The sequence below is a fragment of the Grammomys surdaster genome, unplaced genomic scaffold (genome assembly GCF_004785775.1).
Source record: "Grammomys surdaster isolate TR1022 unplaced genomic scaffold, NIH_TR_1.0 279, whole genome shotgun sequence".
Lineage (NCBI taxonomy): Eukaryota > Metazoa > Chordata > Mammalia > Rodentia > Muridae > Grammomys > Grammomys surdaster.
Window position 1 is genome coordinate 2,813,257 of NW_021604720.1, and position 23,790 is coordinate 2,837,046.

A 23,790-nucleotide genomic window follows, 5' to 3' on the forward strand; every position below is an offset into this window, starting at 1 on the left:
CTCTCTCTCTCTCTCTCTCTCTCTCTCTCTCTCTCTCTCTCTCTCTCTCTCTCTCCCCCAACACACACACACACACACACACACAAACAACAAAACCCCAAAACCAAACCAAACTCCAACACCCCCAAAAAGCACCTAAACTAAACAAAAACAGAAACACAAAAACTAACAAAAGAGACGAAAATGAAAACAAAACAAAAAAACCCAAAAGTGAAAATCAGCAAGAAAAACAAACTCCAAAAGTTTGTGCTATCTGTACGTGCATGTGAGCAGGTATGTGCATGTACATACGCATGAGCAGAGGCCAGGAGACATCACTTAACTCTCCTGCTGTATCCCACTTTGCCTTGTCCCCTGAAAACAAGGCCTCTTACTGGATCTGGAATTAGACTGGTGGCCATTCGGCTGTGGCAATCGTCCTACTTAACGCCCTCCCCAGCACTGGAGCTAGAGGTGCATGCAGCCATGCTAGGCTTGTTGCACAGGTCCTGGCAACTTGAACTTACGTCAATGGTTGCACAGCAAGTGCATTTACTGAGTAAGTTCTTTTCCCAGCAGTCAAGATATGTTCTGATATAGGTACATCTCTGTACAAGGCACTTTCAGAACATCTCAATTCAGATTGGCCACATTTAAGGCTCTCCGTGTGGATGCCACAGTGGCATCCACTTTCCATCAGTGCAGACAAGAGCTATTGGCAGCCACTTTCCATCAGTGCAGACAGAGCTGAGGAGGGCCCAGCTGGGGCAGGTAAGGTTGAAGCGAACCAACTGACGTGGTACTGCAAATATCCCTGCATCTATCTTGACCTTCATCCCTGAGCATCACCCTCCTAAAGGGCAATAAAGTCACTTCTACTGTGACCCAGGATGACAATGCTGAGCTCTTTGCATGGACCACACACTAGGCATTTTATATTTGATGACATATGTTTATGGACGCTCCTAAGGCAGGCCCATGATCATGATCATTCCTCTTACAGAGACAATTCGGCAACTTGGAGAGAGGTTACACAAATCATTCTGGAGGCTAGGCATGGTGCACCTGACGGTAAACCCAGCAGTCATGAGGCAGAGGTAGAAGGACTGATGTGGAGTCAAGGCCAGCCTAGTCTAGAGAGTGAGTTCTAGGACAACCAAGATTATAGTGAAAAATAGGCTTCGAACACAAAACTAGCCAGGAGTGGTGGCACATGCTGTTCATCCCAGACGTTGGGAGGCAGAGGCTAGCCTGGTCTACTGAGCAAATTCCAGGTAAACTAAGACTGCACAGAAGAAACCCTGTCTTGAAAAAACAAAAAACAGAATGGAGCAGAACAAAGCAAGAAACCAAAAGAAGTGTTAGAAAGATGTGGGTTAGAGTGCTTGTTCTGGAAGCATGAGGACCTGGGTTCAAATCCTCAGTGCCCACAGAAAAACCAGGCATGGCCACACACACACCTATAACCCCAGCATTGAGTAGAAACAAGCAGTTCCTAGGGAGCTTACTGGTCAACCAGCCTAGCTCAATGGGCTTTTGTTTTGTTGGTAGATCCTGTCTCAAGACAACAACACAGAGAATGATGACACGTGACCTCCACATAGCCGGGCATGGCATGTGCACACGCCATCTACCTGCCACCTCACCCTATACACAAATCCTTCAAGGCACACCACTCATCTGTGAGGAGGACGAGGCTAGAGATTTGCAGTCTGGCTCAGAACCTATCCATCATTTGTAACAATTACACTTCCAAAATTGAAAAAAAACTCCAATGGCTGGTGGAAGTAACTACAAAAAAGACCAACAGTAAAGCAGTATGTGATTAGAAGTTATGTCCTGCCGGGCGGTGGTGGCGCACGCCTTTAATCTCAGCACTTGGGAGGCAGAGGCAGGTGGATTTCTGAGTTCGAGGCCATCCTGGTCTACAGAGTGAGTTCCAGGACAGCCAGGGTTACACAGAGAAACCCTGTCTCGAAAAACCAAAAAACAAAAACAAAAAAAAAACAAAAAACAAAAAACAAAATTATGTCCCTTTGAAGAAATGAGCATGTGTCCTTTGTGTTCCCAGGGTTTTGGTGACACCTCAGGCTGAAAAGATACCCTCCTCTGGCTACTGAATGAAAGAATCCATGCATACCTGTCATAAGGGACCAAATGACTTTTTCTTTTTTCCTCTATTAGGTCTTGGTCATGTGACTGACCAAGAACCAGACTTACCCTCTAAAGGGGTGGGGAACAATGGCTCTTCACTGAAGGAGACCCACTCTGACTGGTGGGTGGCAATGACATGGTCCAAGGTCGTCATGCTAAGAAGGTACTGTTCATCTTCACGCTGATGACCTCAAGTGGACCCCAGAAAGATGTCTGGGGTAAACAGGGTAGCAGAGGGGGCTTGGGCTGCAGTCTGTCCCAGAGGTCCTGTGAATGGCAGCACTCAGAAAGGAGGTAAGACCAGTCCTCCTTGCCTTTGGTTAATCTGCCAGGCAGAGATCTGTTTAAATAAGAAAAGAAATGGAAAATGGTAAACATTGCTTTATACTGAATCCACACAGGTTTGCGCTTTGAACTCCAGGATGAGGTTTCGGGCAGTTTCCAACATGCCTGGTTTCATATCACCTCCTCTTTTTCTACCCGCCTTTCTCTAGTGACACCAATATCCCCAGATACAGATTTAGAACAGACCACCAATTAACCACACAAATTTTAGCAATTAAGAGTCCCCAATTTCCCCACTCTGTTTGAGAAATACTGTCATCTATAATGAGAGGCTAACGGCCTTATTAAGTATTAAAACTTGTTTACAGTGCTTTCGCCATTTTTACGCAGATGGTGAAATAAAAGCATGCCCCTTTCTGTGAAACCAAAGTGCTTTCCTGCCTCAGGCAAGTAACTTTTCCAGAGAGTCTGATTTGAATCTCTGGCTGAGAGCCAGCAGCTCCCAGATGGCATCTCTAACCATGATTAACCAATCAAGAAAAAACCAAAAATAAAGCAAAACAATCATGGAGTCATCGCTTGTTCATTTATGTAAGTGGCAGGGGAATATCTGCTTTACTGAAAAAAATAAAAGTGAGTTAATACAATTTCAATGCAGGTCAGTTTGAATTAGCATATAAATGTCAAATCTCTACTTGCATGGCAACTTATGTTCTGTGGATGTTCAATATTATTTAATTGGCTTACAAGTTTCTTCATGTCTTTTTACAACTCAAACCTTGCTCTTGATCTTATGGTGAATGAATGAAGATTAATGCAAAATTAATATGCTTTTTCAGATGAGCTACTGGGTCAGATGTCTTGAGCATTACTGTTCTTGCTAAGCGGATACAATCTTCAGATGGTTCCTAGAATGATGTACCTCAGCCTCCACAGTTACAGTAATGGTTAAACTTTGCTCTAAGTTATCTTCAGTAAATTTATACTGAGAGAAAAACCAGTATAGAAAACATTTAATGGTTTTGCCTTGTTTGGTGGGGAAAAGGTTTTTTTATACTTCTTAAAGCAACTGCTTATATAAAGTTTATAATTATCAGAAATCTATTTTTGTACCATCCTTCACTTAAGTTGTTAGTGTACTGGTCTGTTGTTTGTTTGTTTGTTTATTTGTTTTTTGAGGCAGTTTCATATATTTGAGGCCATCTTTGCTATATGGGAAAACTTCCTGTCTTCCTGCCTCACCTCCTATGCTGAGAGTACAGGTGTAGAGCAGTACACATGGTTTAAATCAGTGCTTCTCAACCCCTTTCTGGGTACAATGGCACTTTTACAGGGGTCACATATCAGATATCCTGCAATCAAATATTTACATTCAGATTCCTAACAGTAGCAAAGTCACAGTCATGAAGTAGCAATGAAAATAATTTAATGGTTGGGGGTCACCACAACATGAGGAACTGGGTTAAAAGGTCACGGCATTAGGAAGGCTGAGAACCACGGGCTTTAAGCTGTTCTGTGGGTCAAACTCAGGGCTTCCTGCAAGGAAGATGAGCACTCTACGAATTGAGTTACTTTAAAACCCTCATCTTCCATATTAAATGGCTAGGTCAGGTGACAATATAGTTCTTTTATAGATTACAAAAAAAAAAAAAGAAAGAAAATCTGAGTAGAGAGAAAGTAGGTGTTCCTAGCATTTCTAAAATGCTTCTTCTTTAAGGAGAAAATCTTCATGGTTTCCGGTCAAACTGACTCTTGTTTTCCATGGTAGTGTTCTATATAAGGAATGATCAAATAGAAGCCACAACAAACAGGTACTCTGGAAACATCAAACTGTGGGTAACAGATCCAATCCCTTAGCCAAGGCCCTCTGATGCCAAAACACTGTAATCTTCGAGTTAGAGCCACACACACAAAGAAGCACTTCAGAGTATATGTACACTGTCATACACTAAGTAGTTTATGAACATCAGCTGCGATGAACTGTATTGACACTTCCTGAGAAATTCCTGAGAAATGTGGATACCTGCCAGAACACCCAAGGCGCACAAAGGATGGAATGTCCACAAGTCTGTAGTCCAAAGCCCTCCTCAGAGATCCTTACCAGCCACAGGCCTGGACATGAACAAACAGCCTAGAGAATGTTGTCCTAAACCAGATCTTACCTCAAGTAACTCAGCCACAAACTTGAGGACTGCTTCCCACGACTGGCTGCCTGCGAGCTTTTCTTTAGCCCCTGTCAACGTTAATGCCACTGTCACTCAATGTGGTAATGGCTGTGAGCCAAGATAAGACAGCAAAACTGAAGAGTGGGATTCGGCTTCTCAGAAACAGCCGCTGGATGTGAGGCCGCACCCCCGCTGGGCCTCTCAGAAAGAAAGCCACAATGCAAGGCATGTGCTGACACATGCCTCATCACAGCTCCATGGGGAAAATATCCTGCCTATCCCACAATGGTGAGCCCAGCAAAATCCATGGAAAAATGGGGTTGGAGGGGTGGGCAGGGAGAAGGAAAGAAAACATGAAGCCCTAAAAACAGGTAGGTTGTTCAGGATCAATATCTCCCAGGTATATCTGTGTGTGTACCTTTCACCATGTGAGGTCCAGGTATCAAACATAGGTCATCAGTACCAGTGGCAAGTGCCTTTACACGCTGATCCATCTCATGGCCCAGTGCATACATGACTGGTGTCCTAGTTAGGGTTACTATTGCTGAGAAACACCATGACCAAAGCAACTTGGGAGGGAAGGATTTATTTCTGATTACACTCCCAGATAACAGTCCATCACTGAGGGAAGTAAGTCAGGGCAGGAACTGGAGGCAGGAATGAATGCAGAGGCCATGGAGGGGTGCTACTTACTGGCTTGCTTTCTATGGCTTGCTCATCCTCCTTCTTAGAGAACCCAGGACCACCTGCCCAGAGAGGGCTGGGCCTTCCCCATCAATCCCTAGTTTAAAAAGTACCTATTAGCCAATCTTAAGAAGACATTTTTTAAACTGGGGTTCCCTTCTCTCAGATGACTCTAGCCTATGTCAAGTTGAGATAAAATTAACTAGCACAAGTGCTTGAACTCATAATTCAACCTCTAAGTCTCGGTTTACTTCTGTACACCAGGAATAGCAAAAGTCACTTCACCATTCAAAGGACTCAGTGGGACCGTGAACACCAAGTGTTCAGTAGTGGGCACAATAAACCCTCTGTGATAATGAGATGGATAGGCTGCAGCTATTGGCAGTGAGCGGGTAGCCTGCTGGCCTGGCATGCATGAGGCCCTGGGCTCAACACTATCACTGCATAAACTGAGCATGGTGGTACATACCTGTAATCCCGGCACTCAGGAGGTGGAGGCAGGAGGATTAGAAATTTGAGGCTGCCGGGCAGTGGTGGTGCACACCTTTAATCCCAGCACTTGGGAGGCAGAGGCAGGCGGATTTCTGGGTTCGAGGCCAGCCTGGTCTACAAAGTGAGTTCCAGGACAGCCAGGGCTACACAGAGAAACCCTGTCTCCAAAAACCAAAAAAAAAGGAGGAGGAGGAGGAAGAGAAGGAAGAGGAGGAGGAAGAGGAAGAGGAGGAAGAGGAAGAGGAGGAGGAGGAAGAGGAGGAGGAGGAGGAAGAGGAGGAGGAGAAGAAGGGGAAGGAAGGAGAAGGAGAAGGAGGAGAAGTAGAAGTTGAAGTAGTTGTTTGAGGCTATCCTAGTTACAATTTGAGACTAGCCTGGGGTTACATGAGACTGTCTCAGAAAGAAACAAAGCAGTGATGATAATAGCAGGTGACCTCACAGAGGGATTACCCTGTGCCAGGCACCACTCCAAACCCTACGTAGGTGTCACCCATTGTCATCGCAGCTGCTCTTCAATGTCTCATCCGAGGTGCTACAGCGTTTTTGGGAGAAGTCTTTGGATTGAATACAGATCTATAAAGCTGCCCCATTTCTGTCATTTTCGAATCCATCCTCTCTCTAGTGATTCCCCCTTTCACTCACGATTAGAGCAGGTCTCTGGGATGCTAAGGAGAGCTAAGTGCTTGGATACAGAGGCCAGTTCTGAAACTTCTTCAAATGCATATTCTGCCTGAGAAACCAAACCATCACTCAGCAGGAATACACAAAAGAGGAGCCCCCAAGCTGTTCTCTACCCTTCCTTAGCTTATTCACTTAGATCAGATACGAGCCGAACAAGCGAGTTGCAGGGAACCTCGCAGCATATCCCTGTGAAATGCATTCTAAGTACATGTCGTGAGAGGCACCAGGCTCAGAGTTCAGAAGCCACAGAGGAACCCGGTAATTGTGAAGCTCAGTTCAGGCTGGGATTAGTTCCTCAGTAAAAACCTCACGCCACTTTTAGCCTGTGAGTCATGAAGCGAGGCTAGGAGCCACAGATGAGCCATGACTCACAGTCAGCGGCAGGAGCGACTCGGAGACAACAGAAACCCCACGGAAGACTTTGGGCTGCTATTGTAAGGACACCTCTTCTCTTCATCAGCATCACTTAGGCCTTACATCCTGGGGAAGGAGAATACACTGTCTGACAGCAGAGGCATCAGAAGTAGATCGTCTCAGGCCCGTCCCTCATACTCACGAGCTCTGTGTTCCTGGAAATATGCCAGCTGTCTATCGAGATAGCAACCCTCAAGGGGCCATAACTTAGCTGAGGGAGACAAGACAGAAGAGCAAACACATGTGTGAGAATAACTGCCTGCCGAAGGTCATGCAGGGGTGGTGACTGTCAGCTGTGGAGGGATCTCTGAGAGATGGAAAAACACAGGCCTGGTGCAGGTTGCATAGATAGGAAGGGAGCCCTGGGCTCTGGAACACTAATAGTGAGAGTAAGACTGTTCTGGGGAGCTGGGTGGTGATGGCGCACGCTTGGGAGGCAGAGGCAGGCAAATTTCTGAGTTCGAGGCCAGCCTGGTTTATAGAGTGAGTTCCAAAACAGCCAGGGCTACTCAGAGAAACCCTGTCTCAAAAAACCAAACCAAAAGCAAAGAAAGACAGACTGTTCTGGTGACAGAGGGATCAGTGTGAGGGTAATGGAGATTTGTATTGGGAAACACAGAAGAGAAGAACAAAGGGACCTTAGAAGCTAAGGAGAAGACCGCATGCCAAATGAAAAGGTGCTGAAGGGCTAGGACTGGACAGTGACTCAGGTGCATGCCTCCATGAGATTACCATTGCTCAGCATGGTCACCAGCAGCTGGAAGATGAGTTATCAGTTACAACATTTCTGGTGAGCTCTACAGTCAAGGGGCTGACACCACCAGGAACTGGTACTAGACAAAATGTCCCGGGTGCAAAGAATTCTGAACTTTAAGAGTACATGGAAACACAAGAGACCAGCACTGTCTTTAGCTGGCTCACATTCAACTTCAGAGATCTAGACAGTCACCTCGGTTCCCTAATCGGAGCCTAATCGGATGGCCTGTCCTGCAGAACTGCCGGGGTCCAGCAAGGATCAGAGACTACCAAGGGCTCATCTGTACCTTCAACTAGAAGAGGGTGCTCTGGGCATAAGACAAAGACAAAGCCCTTTGGGACTGAGACATAGCAACAGCACTAGCCTGCAACGTGCTTCTCTGAGAGGGACAGGAATGGTGTCAGGTTCAGTGAATGGGTCTGTAGAACTCCGTGGACCAGCTCTCTCCACTTCCAGGGCTTCAGCCAGGTTCAGCCCTCACTTCCTCTTCTCTAGTTACTAGTCTCTTACCATCTCCCTGCGCTCGGTCTCATCCTGTGGCCTATGATACAATCTGTTATGCTAGATTCCAAAACCCTGCAAATGGCTGTTCCACAGTTCTCATTAAGACCTCCTCAACTGCTACTCATAAGAGAGACAAAGGAGAAAGTCACAAAGGCTCCCTGAGAGCAGGGGCTGCACAGCCTGCCTGCTGCTAGCTCTTAGCGCTCCATACAACATGGAGTGCCTGTCAGGAGCTCCGTAACCACTGCAGCTCCAGGGCAGGCTTCCAGTCCATCCTCAACTGTTTTGCCCCATGTGAATTCCCTCTTCCAGGCAAACTGAATTATTTTCTACTAAAGGCTGTTTCTGTGAATCCTCTGTTCTATTTGGTCATTTGTTCATATATTTATCTATTTAATAAACCCAAGATCTTCCCGTCGGGATATATTTCCACCTGTTATTTAATAGGCTCCTACTCATCTTAAAAATCTTAGCTCCTAGCTGGGCGGTGGCGGCACATGCCTTTAATCCCAGCACTTGGAAGGCAGAGACAGGTGAATTACTGAGTTCAAGGCCAGCCTGGTCTACAGAGTGAGTTCCAGGACAGCCAGGACTACACAGAGAAACCCTGTCTTGAAAAACAAACAAAACAAAACAAAATCTTAGCTCCTTCTTTATCACAGGTTTAATTCAAACAGCATTGAGTCAGTGGTTCTCAACCTTCCTAATGCTTCCTAATGTGACACTTTAATACAGTTCCTCATGTTGTGGTGGCCCCCAACCATAACATTCTTTTTGTTGCTTCCTCATAACTGTAATTTTGCCACTGTTATGAATCGTGATGTAAATATGTTTTCTCATGGTCTTGGGGACCCCTGTAAAAGGGTCATTCAGTTCCCAAAGGGGTCTGCTACTTTAAGTGATAGCCATTCAATCCAAAGAACGAGAAGACAGATTCTTTTGCTATGAAATGTTCATAATGGGAATGTTTGCTGTGTTGTCATCGTTGTTTATTTTGGTTTTTCCACCCAATATCCAAAATCTCCATATTTTTTTGAAAGAAAAAAAACCCTACTTTCTATCCCTCTTGTTGGATCTTGAGAGAGCATTCAATGACACATGGACTTTGAAGGATGCATAAGTAGCTTGCAAGCAATGGAAATCTGGTACGCGCCCAGTGGCAGTAGCATCTGGATTCAGTAGCGACAGAACCAAATATGGCATCCTAATCAGAACCACCGCATTACCCTGGCTCTGGTCACTGCTGGCTGTCTTGTGATTCTTAACCTATTTTCCAAGCCAAGTTTGGCAGCTGACAATCCAATGAGTTCTCCCATACCTTCCATAAACTCAATTCCTTCTTACATTAGCCAGACTCGGTCTCTGTTGCTTCATTTAAGAACACAGACAGTGTACCCATCCCCAGCTTCACTAGTCTCATGTCCCACTCCCTGTTGTTCTGTGTGCTGATGCTATTGAAACCTATATTCATTTATCCAGCGACAATGAAAGTGACTGCTGTTGTGGTTAGCTGTCAGCTAGCCTGAGAGCTTCCGAAAGAAAGGGGACAGATCTTGCAGGTTGTCTCTGACAGTTTTTTGTAATAGTTCTATTTTTCCTTTTATTGAAAATAGATTCTTTTCTAACATACTACCTCCTGATTATTGTTTCCCCTCCCTTTATCCTTCCTAGCTCCTCTCTACTTCCCCTCCCATCCAGGTCTACCCCTTTCTGTCTTTTATTAGAAAACAAATAGACATCTAGGGAATAATAATAAAAATAATAATAAGAATAATAGAATAAAATCTAACACATTGCAATAAGGCAAAACAAACAAACAAAAGGAGAAGAACCCAAGAGAAGGCACAGAAACAGAGGCCCACTTGTTTGTACATTCAGGAATCCCACAACAGCATTAAACTGAAAGCTATACTATATACTCAAAGGCCCCTCAGTACTGATTGACTACTAGCGGTCTTTGTGACCTTCTTGGTTCTAACAGCATCTTTAGGATGCTTTCTATGGTTTCAGTCCATGGATCTACACTCCAGTCCTCCCGAAGATTCTCTGAGCTCCCTCCAACAGGCATCTGCTCCCCTCCCACCTCCCCATACAACTCCCTGTCTCCGGCCTGACTTTGGGGCTACTTCTAAATGTTTGTGTGTTGCAATCTTGATGTCCTGGGGCAGTTCTGAGGAGGGAGAACCTTTAAACAGTGGAGCCTCCTAGAAGATAAATGAGGTCACAGAGGCTGTGCACTCATGCACGGACCAATGCTTTCTCATAGGGCAGGTTGTTGTAAACTACGGCTGCCTCACACTGTCTCCCAAGCAGCTTTGCCATCCAGAATGCTGGCCCCATGCTGTTTGAACCCCCACCCCCAAACCCCAGGGACTAGACTCACCACCAAACAAGCCTCTTCTTTACACATGACCTTGCATCAGGTAGTTTGTTATAGCAACGCCAAACGTGACAAGGCATGCTCCATCCTGCAGAGTCCACCTGTTGCAATACAGCTCCAACCCCGGAGCTCTCTTTCCTTAGCTCAGCAGGAGTGCTGTGATCTGCAATCAGGAAACTTCTCAGGGAGGTGATCCCTGGTTGAGTTCACCTCCCAAGTTTTCCTGACGGGAAATCTTATGTTGAGCAATGCCTGAAACTGGTTGTCATTTCTATGATTAATCACTGCTGATGGGCCAGTTTGCTGCCACTTATAGCCAGAATTGAAAGTCCTTCCCTAAAATATTCCTCCTGACTGTGTTCACATTCTTTATTTAGACACCACCTTAGATTATCTAAAGGTAACTTGCTAATACCTCATATCTGATCTGGAAAAATACACCCTATACCTATACCTATACCTGGAAATTAATTCAAGGTTTGCCTGGCCTTTTATAAGTCATGAGAAGTAAGATCATATCTGATCTGGAAAAATATACCTTATACCTGAAATTAATTCAAAGTTTTTCTGGCTTTTTTATAAGTCACGAGAAGTAAGAAGAGTCGTAGACAGCTAACTGGTAATTCCTTCCAGAGATGAGGCAATGTTTTATCAAGTCACAACTTCAAATTACCTGACAATATGATTTTTTTTCTTCAAAATGCTCTTTGTGGCTGTGCTACCCAAGTGTCAAAGATCAAAGTCACACTTGGCTTGGAAAACAGGTTAGGCTTTGCCTCTGGTGTCTGGCTCATTCCTGAGTCAGTAGCCCTGAGAGATAGGCACCCCAGGCACCAGTGTGTCACAGAACTCTGTGGCCTCATAAGCTCTGCAGAGCACTCTCTAGGGTCAGGTAATGGCTTACTCCACCTTGGAAAGTGTACCTTGGCTTAGCCAACTTCATACTTCTAGGACAAATACTTCAAGTCCTGTAATACAAATAGCTTCGTGGATCATTTCAATTTCTTACTGCTATTTGGGAGTTTTCTTCTGTTGAGGACCTGACTCAAGGCCTTCTACTTCTATCAATGGAGCTATACTTTAGACCTAAATTTATTTGTACGGTAACCCTGAGATAATTAAAACACATATTCCTCTCAGTTGATATACAAAGGAACTGGTTTGGTTGCAGATGAATTCAAGGTTCCGACAGGATTAGGGGGGTACCACAAGTTGCTAATGTCTGCACTCTGTACTACTCCATATTCAGCTTGGGGAAAACAGGTACAGCACTGTTAGTATTTAAACATCCACTTCCTCTCACTACCCAGCGCCGAGGATGGTTTCACTATGAATTTAAGCCAGACGCATTCCTATTCTTATGTTTGTAGCCTCCTTGGACCATGGGGTAACTGTCTTCTCAAGTTCTGACCAATCAGACTTAAACCTTCTAATTTGTTCTTTTAACTAATTGACATGGTGAGTTATATAATTCTGACAAGTGTTTTCTTATCGTTGTATTATTTGTCTGGGGAAGAAGACAGGCGTAGCTCAGGTAACTATAACCCCTCTCATTTTGACTCTTCCTTTTGGGCATATGGCAATGGTTGCTGGAGGCGGTGTTATCACATGAAGAGGCTACAAGGATCAGCCCTAAAGTCACCAAGCCACTGTATCAGCATCCATCATCACTCACCTAATTATTGCTATATGGGAAGATATTTAATTTTGTTTATACTATTATAACTAGATTTTCTGATATATACAGATACATGAATGTGATGCTGATTTTTCTTTTAAGGGGAAAATAAATGGTGGAGAACAGAGTGTTGGGACGATCCTAGAATCCCCACACCCTGGTTTCAGTCCCATGGCTCTGTTTCTCCTGTGTTCACTGCCTGGCGTAATGGATATTACGGATACAATTAAGTTTACTATTCAGTGGAGACTCACTATGCCAGTGAGCTCATCCTAACTGAGGGAGCCTTAAACAGGGACAGCAATCACACAACTACAAGAACTGAATTTAGCCACAGGTCGAAGTCCAGGGGCCCCTGAGTTCCTGTGAGCACACTACCAGCCACCTCCGGTTCACACCCGTGGTCCAGCTGAGCAAAGAACCCACCCAGCTAGGAAGAAGTGGGGCCTCAAGAACTGTGGGATAGTGCGCAGAGGCTCTTTATGTCTCTGATGAGTGATTTGTTGCATGTCATCAGAAAATGATTATGTAAACTGGCAAAACTTCTGGTTTTCAATTAGTTAAAAGAAAAAATTACCAGCTAAAATCGACCATTGTTATAACCACAGAACATAGTAAATCAAAGAAATGTTTTTAAAAATGCACAAAATTATGCCTGTAGCATTTGGAACATATTACAGGGATAGTCTCTGTCCAAAAGATTTAAAAAAAAATTCTTTTCTGCCTTGCTTTTCGAGCTCACAGGGATATTAGCTTGCCTTTTGGAGCCATGGTGCAAAGCCATCATTTTTAGTATGAAAAGACAAGACACAATTTGAGTGGACATCGGGAGGCCAGTGAACCATCCGTGGTTTCCTGGAACCGAAATGATCAACTCCTGCCAAGGGTCCTTCCTACCAGTGAGGGATGCTAAATAGCTTTTTGGCACTGGCTGAAGTGGGACGAAGGGAGAATGAACAGACAGGAAAAGTAGAGTCAGAGGTGGCACTGGGGCAAAGACTCCTGGGATTCTGCATGCGAACCATGTGAGTGACAGAGTCATTAACTAATGTTGGGAGAAAAGCCAAGGTTTGTTAGTGAAATAACAAATTCTCTAGATAGAAAAAAACTCTCATTTTTCTCTTCCCTTCCCTTCCTTTGCCTTCCTCTCAACTTTCTTTTTTTCTTTTTTATAAACAAGTATGCCCTGGGCTTGCCCCATCCCCCTGCCTCAGCATCTTAAGTGCTGGGAGTTTTGGTATATACCACCACACTCAGCTAAGTACTTCTTGTGAAATATGATACACTTACATATCTTACAGATGTTTATTATATATCTGAGAGATGTCTAACTCGGTGATCAGAACCCAGAGCTGGAGAATTGAGTCAGGAAGATCTACCATCATACACAAAGGATCGGGGCATCTGGAGAGAGGCTGCGGTAAAAGAAGAGAAACGGTCCATGCTTTCCCATGCCCAGTGTCTTTGGGATGTAGCACTTATAGGGGCTCCATCCAAGCCTCGGGAGCCAGATTCCAAAGATCCTGGAACAGAGAGGATGTGCCCTGGTTGTGAATTGCTGTGGGGTTCTGCCCTTCAATGAGAGGGAATCCAGGAGCCAAAAAGCCTCAGGCTCTCTATACCTGGGAAATGAGAGCTTAAAATGGAGCTTTTTGCAAAGAAACTCCTTGATTAAAACACATGAACGTGCCGCCAAAGAATAAAAACAGGAGGAAGAAGTCTCACTGATGACTGCCACCAGGAGACGAGCAGATGCCAGGCAAGTCATACCAAGACCAGGGAGCTCTTAAAAACACCGATAGTTTCAAAATTCAGAATAGCGATTAAATCCTTTAACACAGGAGGATGAACGCCTGGCGGACTGCTTTCTATAAAAAGCAAGGTCCGTGCATTGTGCTTCTTGAGGGGCTTTGTCTCTGGCAATAATTCAGGTGCTGTTGAGTCTTCCTGGAGCCATGAGTTCGTCTCTGTGGCTGTCAGAGGCAGAAGTCCAGGGAAGGGCAGCTTTGTGGCCACTGATGCTAAGGCCTGTCTCCCAGGCATTAGTCATTATCTGTGGTTCACGTCTGCCATCCCACAGGTGACGGATATCATTACCTGTGTTCTTCTCATCAACCTTGAAAGATGATACTGTAATTAATCTCAGCATTTGACAGGTGACAAGCTTAAAGCCAGAGAGGTCAGATGTCTCACTCAAGTTCAAGTTGTGCGGGGATTCCGACCCTAACCCTTTTGACTTCTGAGGCAAATCATAAACTTATCTATTTAACCTTCATGATGGGTTATGAGACTTGCTAAACACTGACACTGTGGTAGATACTGGAGATGAAAAAATAACTAATACTGTAGAAATGCCAGTTATCCAATGGCTTCCTTCCATGAGAGGCATCTAGTATCAGTGAAAGAATAGTAGTCAGATAGTCTCGCTATAACTTTAAATGGATGTCCTAGTGCCACACCACTCTGCAGGGAGAGTTGAATAAGTATTTTTTTTAAATAACTAATGCATATAGTTACTGTGTGCCTAGCAAAATTATGTAACATTATGAGTTCTAGGTACAGGCATAAATATTCAAGGTTTTAATTTGGAGAAATGGAAAAGTACGGAAAAGCAATTTATTTTTCTAATCCTGTCTTAGAATTTTTACATTTTTTAATACCCTGAGGATCTCAGAGGAACGAAGCAAAAAGAAAGAAAGAAAGCACTCTTCAGCACCTTTGAGAAGCTTCGGGCTTGATAATGATGTAGGTGCTGTGGAGGGTGACCACAGGTCTCTGGAGCCAGGAATGCAGGAGGGGTCATGGAGGACGCTATCTGACCTACGAACTCCAGAGAAGGCTCAGAATGAATGGTAATACAGAGCGCAGCCCCTTCAGGCTGGCCAGCCAAGTTCCTCATTCTAAGGTGCATCAGGGAATGTCTCCTGGGACCTCTAAGCCTGTTTCCTTTGACAATGACAGGAACTGCTCCTCAAAGATTCCTGTAAGATGAAAACCGATGCTGTACCTAAGACTTTTAGCAAGGGAACAACAAACGTTCCACTTACGGCATTGATCTCACTGACGTTTAGCTTGGGGGGAGGGGTAGAACGTAGGGCAAACCTAATGACTCTTGTTGCAATGACTTTTCAGGAAGTGAAAGTTGAAGAAAAGGGGAGACCTTAGAAATTTGGGGGCCGGAGGGAGGAAGTCACGGTGAGAGTTTCCGCTCCATACAGGAAACAGCTGGCCAGTATGGTCTGAGGCTCTGGATATAAGTGTTGGATGTGAAGCAGGGTTGCCAGCAGCTACACAGGGGACACTGCCCAACACAGCCACCAGAAGCCTGCAGAGCTATCTTTTCCCTTGGGGACTTCCACACAGGTAAACCAGATCCCTGACTACAGGCAAAAAGAATTCCTGGTCAAACCAAAGAGAAGCAAATAGGAGAGGATATACCATCCCAAGACTTGCATGCTGGCTTTTTTTTTTTTTTTTTTTCGAGACAGGGTTTCTCTGTGTAGCCCTGGCTATCCTGGCACTCACTCTGAAGACCAGGCTGGCCTCAGGAATACGCCTGCTTCTGCCTCCCAAGTGCTGGGATTAAAGGCGTGTGCCACCACTGCCAGGCCGCATGCTGGCTTTTAAGGTGGTCAATCTTTCTTCCTTCCTCTTTTTTTTTTTTTTTTTTTTTTTAGTAGTTTGAGTTATTACCGGAAAAGGCACTGACCACCACACTCAGCAAGAGGGCCAATCTTAAATGTCTTTATAACAGTTAATATATGCTCTACTGGCTTTCTAACGTACAGGCCTCAAAGGATGTAACTTATAACAGGGTTTAATGATTAAGCAGAGTTTAAAATGTGAGGTGAGGTTCAGAAGTTTAAAAATGTGTAGCTTCATTTTTCTCAAAGGCTCTCCTTAGCAGATCAACTGTGAGGTGTTTTCTGAGTACCGCGTTTGGATTTGTGCACAAGAGGAGTGACAAATGGGTAATACTGGAGATCACACACATTCCAGCTCTAAGAAATCATTGCTGCTCTGTTTAAATTTCTTGTTTGAGAGGTCTTTGGAAAAAACACACTATCTTTGTAGGCAATTTTGGTTGCAGAGGTTGCACTGACTTTTTGGCTCTCTGTCAACAGGAAAGACAACCTAGATCTCAGGGTCAGGGGCTTCTTTCCTTTCTCATGTCCCTTCTTATGTCCTATCTTTCTGTCTTGTCTCGGGTCACCACACTGGATAGCTCTGAGGCTTCGTTCACATGGACACCTATGTGAACAGTGACGGTGGAGTGTGACGTACACAGCCTGTGCAGCCCAGGGGACAACCTGCTATGGGATGAGCCCTGGTGTGCCACGGCTGCTGAGTACAGCTCGTCCGGCTTTAGTCGAAAGGGAGCATCAATGTGACCGCAGGTCTCACCAACCTCTATGCAGCATGCTCATCACGTCCAAAGACATGTATCTGTGACATGAGAGTGTGGTACTGTCCTAAGTGAACATGGAGTTTGCAATTTAGAAGCTCCCTCCAACACTCTCTGTACCAAGATAAGCAAGGTCTGGAAGGAGACAGCTGCAGCCACACCTCTCAAACTTGTCTGGATCTACATCGAGGTTAGCCCAGTGCAGCCTTGTCTAGAAAAACACACACAATCTTCTCTCTCCTGGATACAGGATGCATTGAAAAGCTATTTCACTATCCTCTCTTCTTTGTAGAAATAGAACTTCGGTCTAGGTCTAGGTTGTTGTTTGTCACCTCCCTTCCTTGACAGCTACCCCAGTACCACAGTCTGCGTCACCAACACTGCATCCTTTGTTGCATAACCATGGGGAGTGGCATCCACATCCACAACAGGAAATGTGTCCCTTTCTCTGAATGTTACCCTGGAGATGGATGGCCAAGAAGCCCTGCACAGCACACGCTGCTTCTGATGTAGACATCTACATGTTAGAAGAAGCAGAGAAATGCATGGATTCACAGAGTCTCTTGGTCATTCCTTACTCGACAGATTAAAAGAAGGAGCGATAGGAAAGAGCGGTTAAGCTTGGTGATTAGGAGACTGTTAATGCCATTAGCAGCTGAATAGAGACAGAGAAAGGCCAGAGCTTCTCCAAAGGAAACCAGGGGTGGTTCAGTCCAGCTGCAGTTAATCAGAGGTAGAGGTGGGAAGTGAGTTTTATCTCACACAGGCTGAGATTCACAGGTTTAAAAGAAAAGAGTGTGCGGGCGGTGGTGGCACACGCCTTTAATCCCAGCATTTAGGAGGCAGAGGCAGGCGGATTTCTGAGTTCGAGGCTAGCCTGGTCTACAGAGTGAATTCCAGGACAGCCTGGGCCACACAAAGAAACCCTGTATCGAAAAACCAAAAAAGAAAGAAGAGAAAGAGAAGAGAAAAGGGTTTGTAAAAGCAGCTTTTTTTTTCAACTGTGGTAATTGTCTCCCAGGCTTACTGCCTCAGTCTGCTAACCTAGGCCTAGACTTGGAAACTTCTAGTCTCCTTACAGTCTAATCTAGACCTAGAATGTTTCAGCCTCTGAGACCTGATGCTGAATAAGCTCATCCTTCCTAGTTCTTTCTGATCTCTGGCTGGCTGGTTCAACTCAACTGTTCTGGCAAAAAACTCCTCCCCAAACTGACTGATTCAATCTGGCTTCTCTCTCGGCCTCTCCTGAATTGCTCTGCTTGGCTTCAAACTAACTTTGACCATCTGTTCTAATCTTCTGGCTCCTTCTCAGTCTCTGGCTCATCTGTCTTCACCTGTGTCTTCACCTTGTTTTCTCTTCAACCTGTCCCTGTTAAACGCTTCCAGTAAAACTGTTTCTTTTCTTCTTCCTCTCTACCCTGCTTCCTTAAGTAGCTTCCCTTTCCCCTCTCTTCTCCTGATGGTTGGGTATATCCTATTCTATCAAATCTTTCTCTGATTCGTTACTTTGTCTGCCACTCAATTAGACATCACTTTCAAACATGGGTGCTTTCTTCTACAAACTAACTTTACCTTCATTGTTTGGGATTAAATGTGTGTGCTAAGGGTGAGCCCAACTAGAAACAGATTTTTTTTTTCCTAGTAAATAACACAATCTCAAGGATCACAGGGTAATCAAATATCCTGCAACAGGATGGTTAATAGAAAATATGGGGAAAGTGGAGGGTGAGGAGTGGGAAAGAATTTGTAGTCATCCTGGACAGGCGATATATGAGTCAGAGCTAGCAGGCTATCACTACAGGAAGAGACAAACTGCCTGACCCCTGGAGCAGCCCTACACATGGGAGGGGAGAGTCAGAAGAAAGCCAGGCCTGAAGTGACACATCTGAGAAATCAAGGGGAAAGAAAAAAAGGAATCACTTAAGGATTCATAGAGGCAAGAGAGAATTTTCCAGTAAGAGGCAGGCCGACTTTCCAGTGAACATTACAGAGAACCATAACGGGGCTGGATGGTCATTAGTGGCTCTTGAGAGGCTGGCTAGGGTATCCACTCCATGAAGAGCGGAGGGGGCTCTGCCACCAGTGCAAGTCACACTGAAGAAAGGCAGCCAGAACTGTGGAAGAGTAAACTGAGCTGGAAGCTCCATTATAAAAAGTTAAAAATAGCCGGGCGGTGGTGGTACACGCCTTTAATCCCAGCACTTGGGAGGCAGAGGCAGGTGGATTTCTGAGTTCGAGGCCAGCCTAGTCTACAGAGTGAGTTCCAGGACAGCCAGAACTACACAGAGAAACCCTGTCTCAAAACAAAACAAAACAAAACAAAACAAAACAAAACAAAACAAAACAAACAAACAAACAAACAAAACAGTTAAAAATAACTATAATTTAAAGACTCTTTAAAATTAAATTAATTAATTTATTCATTGATTTATTGTGCCATTGTGCACGTTTGGAGACCAGAGGACAACCTGTGGGAGTCAGTTCTCTCCTTCCACCATGTGGGACACAGGGATCAAACTTAGGCCATCAGATTTGGTGGCTAGAACCTTTACCTGCTGAGCCATCTTGCCAGCCCTAAAGCTTAATGCTTCTTAGTAAATTCTATACATGAGAGGGAATCACCAGGATACACTGTTGATCCTGATTACATGACTCCAAAGGGGAAGCACTTCTCCATTTACTAGGCAGGAACAAACTGGAACCCACCTGAGGGGAGGACCAGGGGGCTACTTCTGGGATCCTCTCAGCCACAGCAAAAAATAAAAACTTTTCTGCTCCATCCCCGAGGTCTATTAATTTAAGGATGATATTAGCCTTTTTGTAAAGATTATGAAAACAGCCTAAAGAGGAAAAGCAGACTTTAAAAACCTAGCAGGTCAGCACTGCTTGCACATAACCCCGCCTACCCTCAAAAACAAAAAACCAAACAACAAAAACAAACAAACAAACAAAATACAAAACCCTCTCTTCACAAAAGATTAGAACTGGGTCTGTGACTTTCTTTCCCTGTGGGGAATAAATCCCAGACCAAGAATATTCCTGTTGAAATTCCAATAAAGCCTTTAATGACTCCAAAATCTCACCTTAGAGTTGTATTCCACAAGCTCAGGATTAATATTATCATTCACATATATGTTAAAACAAATAAACCTAACAACTAAAGCTATAGTTTTTTAAGTATTGATGGCTCCATATGCAATATCATAGCATAATCTTCACACGAACCCTGTGAGATAAAGGACAATTATTAACATTTATTTTTCTAGTTAAGGAGGCTTGGGCAGATCAAGTTTTACACGTTCATTGAAGTAGATAGATACACTAAGAAATAAACCCCCAATTTGTCAAAAATGTCATGATTACCCATGATGTGGCTATGTGATATTCCATTGGATTATTAGCCTTTAAAGTTATATACATTTGATTTTTTTTGTTTTGTTTTGTCTTTGTTTTTGTTTTTGGTTGGTTTTTTGAGACAGGGTTTCTCTGTATAGCCTTGGCTGTCCTGGAACTCACTCTGTAGACCAGGATGGCCTCGAACTCAGAAATCCACCTGCCTCTGCCTCCCAAGTGCTGGGATTAAAGGCATGCACCACCACTGCCCGGCCACATTTGAGTTTTTAAAATTATTTATTTTTATTTTATGTGCATTGGTGGTGTGAGCAGTTGTGAGCAGCCATGTGGGTGCTGGGAAGTGAACCCAAGTGGTCTGGAAGAGCAGTCAGTGCTCTTAACTACAAAGCCATTTCTCCAGCCCCATATTTGACTTGTTTTTGTTTGTTTGTTTGTGTGTTTGGTTGGTTTTTTTAGACAGGGTTTCTCTATGTAGTCCTGGCTGTCCTGGAACTCACTCTGTAGACCAGACTGGCTTCGAACTCAGAAATCCACCTGCCTCTGCCTCCCAAGTGCTGGGATTAAAGGCATGCACCACCACTTAGATGCGCCCGGCTTAGATTTATTTTTTTAATCAGAAAGTTTTTTTTAAGTAGGAAGTCCAGGAAAAGACTATTAGCCTGAACAACAACCAGTTCCAAATTTGATAGTCTTTTTCTCTTAATAAGCCTGTGTGTCCAGTTCTCCTACATAAGAGAGACCAGTATCCCTCAGTGATGCACAGCCTAGGGTGAACAGGAAACTCATGATGAAAACCTAAGACTGTAGGATCTGTGACCCAGAGGCCTGGATTATCATCCCATTCTCTCCTCTTGGTCCTTCCACGGTCTGGGATTCTCGGGGAAGAGTGGCAAATGTGAATGAGTGTTAGGTTAGAGCACACAGCCAAGCTTCAGTGCCAGGACTTTAGGACAACCCTAGAGAAGTCCATACAGTGTAGGACCCAGGACCAAGAGCCAGAGAAATACCAGGTGTGGTGGGCCTGACCTGGCCCTGGCTTCAGAGGAACCACAGCCTCCTACTTGGTGATCTTGGAGGCTATTAGGGATTTCTGTCTCTAAAAGTCTGATGTATGGGGGTGTGGGGGTGCTTAGAGGCATGGTGTATCTGGTGGCTGCTGCCTGGTATTCGTTCCCTTTGGGTGGGAGTTCACTACACGGTGCCTCAACTTCCCTGTGTACAGGGTGCATCCTTTGGCTCCTGTAGCAGCATAGGAGGAACTAAGATCCCAAGCCTTCAGTGTGGTACTTCATCTGAACCCAGACATAGCTGGCAGACCCCAGCATCAACCTCGGACAGCAGAATGGCTCACACCAGCACACTTGGTCACCACAGAAGCCTGGAGAGAAATGAGGCTGAGGACTGCTAAGGTTCGTAAGATGCCTATATAAGACGCTTAAATGTAGCTAAGACCCCATGTTAGCATACACTCTCACATATTAAGAAGACAGGGGAATAACCCAGCAGGTGCCTTAGGCCTTTGGTTATCTGCACTCATGGAGCATCTTCAGGTTAATAGAATTCTGTCACAGAACAGCACCCATTCATTTATTCACTAATTCAATCATTTTATAAGCATTCATTTAACATTCCCAGCTGCTTGGCATAGCTAGTGAAATCCCATGCCTCAAGATGACTATAATCTAACCTCTTCAAAGAGACAGGCAGATGGACAAACAGGATATAATACGATTAGGGCTACACCGGGAGAATCCACCACGGGCATGAAGAAGAATGACACACAGTTCCATCTGGGGCCAGCTAAGAACAAGTGAGGAGAAATGATACTTAGCCATGGGTCTGAAATATAAATGGACATTAGCTAGGATCAGGGAACACTGGTGAGAGAGGACATTCTCAGATGGCAGCATGGTCTCTGTAAGAACCAACCATGAGAATGCAATGTACCATTTTACTCAGCCATGCTCACAGCCATGATAACATACAAAACTACTGTTAACTACCCAAAAGCATATATGCAACAGGAATCCCTAATTCTTATGTCCATCTGTGGACATCCCTTTGCCTAACTCCATACATGCACATGCTGACCGTAAAAGCTGGGGGTGGGGTGGGGTAGGGTGAGGAGATGAAGCAGGATATGGAGACACAGGCAAGCCATGGTATGAGGGAAGGCTGAGCTTCTGAGGCAAGGTTAGAGTTCAAAGGTTTTGCGAGCTCTGAGGGATGGGGTAAAGGATGAGGTGATGGGATAAAGGGTGGGGTGGTGGACACACAGATGGCTTAAGGATGTTTGTTTTGGACATGGCTTGAAAATTCCAATTCCAATAGTTTTTTTGGTAAGGTCCCTCTCAAAACAGCAGCATTAAAAAACGCCAAGTGCTCAAGGAAAGCCCACAAATGCAATCATGCTTCCCTTTGTCCTGCAGACAATTCCATTTGGAAAAGCAAGGAGCCAGAAGGGATGCAGAAGGAAGAGATGCCAGATAGACCAAGAGTACGGTGCGAAGACAGGGCACTGCAGAGGCAGGGTCCTGAAGTAAAAGCAACAAACACCAACTAGACAAGTGAGTGAAGTAACATTAACTTGATTTGTGTCTTAGGAAGTTCACGTGAGAAGAAATGAGGAATGTAGACAAAGGGGAGAAGTTAAGCAGGAATTATGGTGATCAGACTAGCAAGATGGAGGGGAGAATGGTTTTTATAGGGTGTGACATCAGGACACCAGGATGAAGTGTATTTGGGCTCATTTAGAAGGAAGAAGTCATTGTGCGGTACACGGATGAAAAGACCCTTGGAAGGGACCAAGTTGCATTTGCTAAGACAAGGAGGAAGAGTGACAGAGGGGAGAGGGATGTGTTCGGTGTTAGATGTAATGAGTTTAGCGGGCCTGTGTGGCAACCACTGGGCTGCTCCCAGAGTCTGTTAAGCCCGTCGGTCTGGAGAAGCAAGAGGTTCGGACTGGAGACACCCAGTGAATAACAGTAGGAGAAATAAGAACTAAGGTTGAGGTCTGGGGAAGGTTAACAATTATGGTTGGGCCTGATAAGCAGCCCCTTGGGAGTCCACATCTGCCATCATTCTGAAGGGGGGAAAACCAGGGACCCAGAGGAAGCCAGGCAAGAGAGATATGTGTGCTTACTCCACTGGGGTCAGTTGTTAGGCAATACAGAGACAAGGAGGCTCAAGCACAAGAGAGGAGAGAAGACAAGAGGGAGCTGAGGGTAGTGCTGCAGTGGTGTCAGTTTCTGGGTGTCCATCTTACTAGCCCTGAAGAAGCAAACCCCTTTCGTCTTCCTATAGTATGGCCTTTCTGTTGGTATAACCAAGAGTTTAACACAGCTACATGCTTTTTGTTTGTTTCTTTGTTTGTTTTTTTCAAGACAGGGTTGTTCTTCATAGCCCTGATTGTCAGGAAAATAGTTCTGTAGAACAGGCTAGCCTTGAACTCACAAAAATCTGCCTGCCACTGCCTCCCAAGTGCTGGGACTAAAGGCAGGTGCCACCACTGCCCAGAAGTTAGACTTTTATAGTAAGCATCAGGAAGACTTCTCGATGGCTGACCACAGGTGAGAAGCATAGCTCCAACCTTCCCCTAGAACACGTTCATGTACATTTCTAACATGTTGTGGCTCTCTGAATCTCTTCAGTTAGGAAAAGCACATATCTACACATCATCTGGGGCTTAAGCTGCTTTATGGACAGCATGCCCAACAGTAAGTGACTTAGTCCCCTTAGGAATTCTGACACCCTGTTAAGGAATTCTGACACCCTGTTAAAGACTCAGCCTCAGAACAACTAACCCTAATCCTAACCCTAACCCTAACCCTAACCCTAACCCTAACCCTAACCCTAACC

The 23,790-nt window shown here is 44.8% G+C and overlaps 1 protein-coding gene across 2 annotated transcripts in view; it reads right to left on the minus strand.

Annotated features, from left to right (window-relative positions):
- The window catches only part of Ston2 (stonin 2), a 140,830-nt gene that overhangs the window by 102,993 nt on the left and 14,047 nt on the right, over nucleotides 1-23,790 (minus strand). The window contains exons 1-2 of one of the 2 annotated variants that reach the window (XM_028777267.1): nucleotides 21,620-21,686; nucleotides 2,200-2,473 (exon numbers count right to left, since the gene is read on the minus strand). In XM_028777267.1, the coding sequence (XP_028633100.1) occupies nucleotides 2,200-2,287 (88 nt within the window). In that variant the 5' untranslated portion in view covers nucleotides 2,288-2,473; nucleotides 21,620-21,686. Of the gene's footprint in view, nucleotides 1-2,199; nucleotides 2,474-21,619; nucleotides 21,687-23,790 lie in introns of those variants that run through there. The other variant, XM_028777266.1, reaches the window with a different exon arrangement.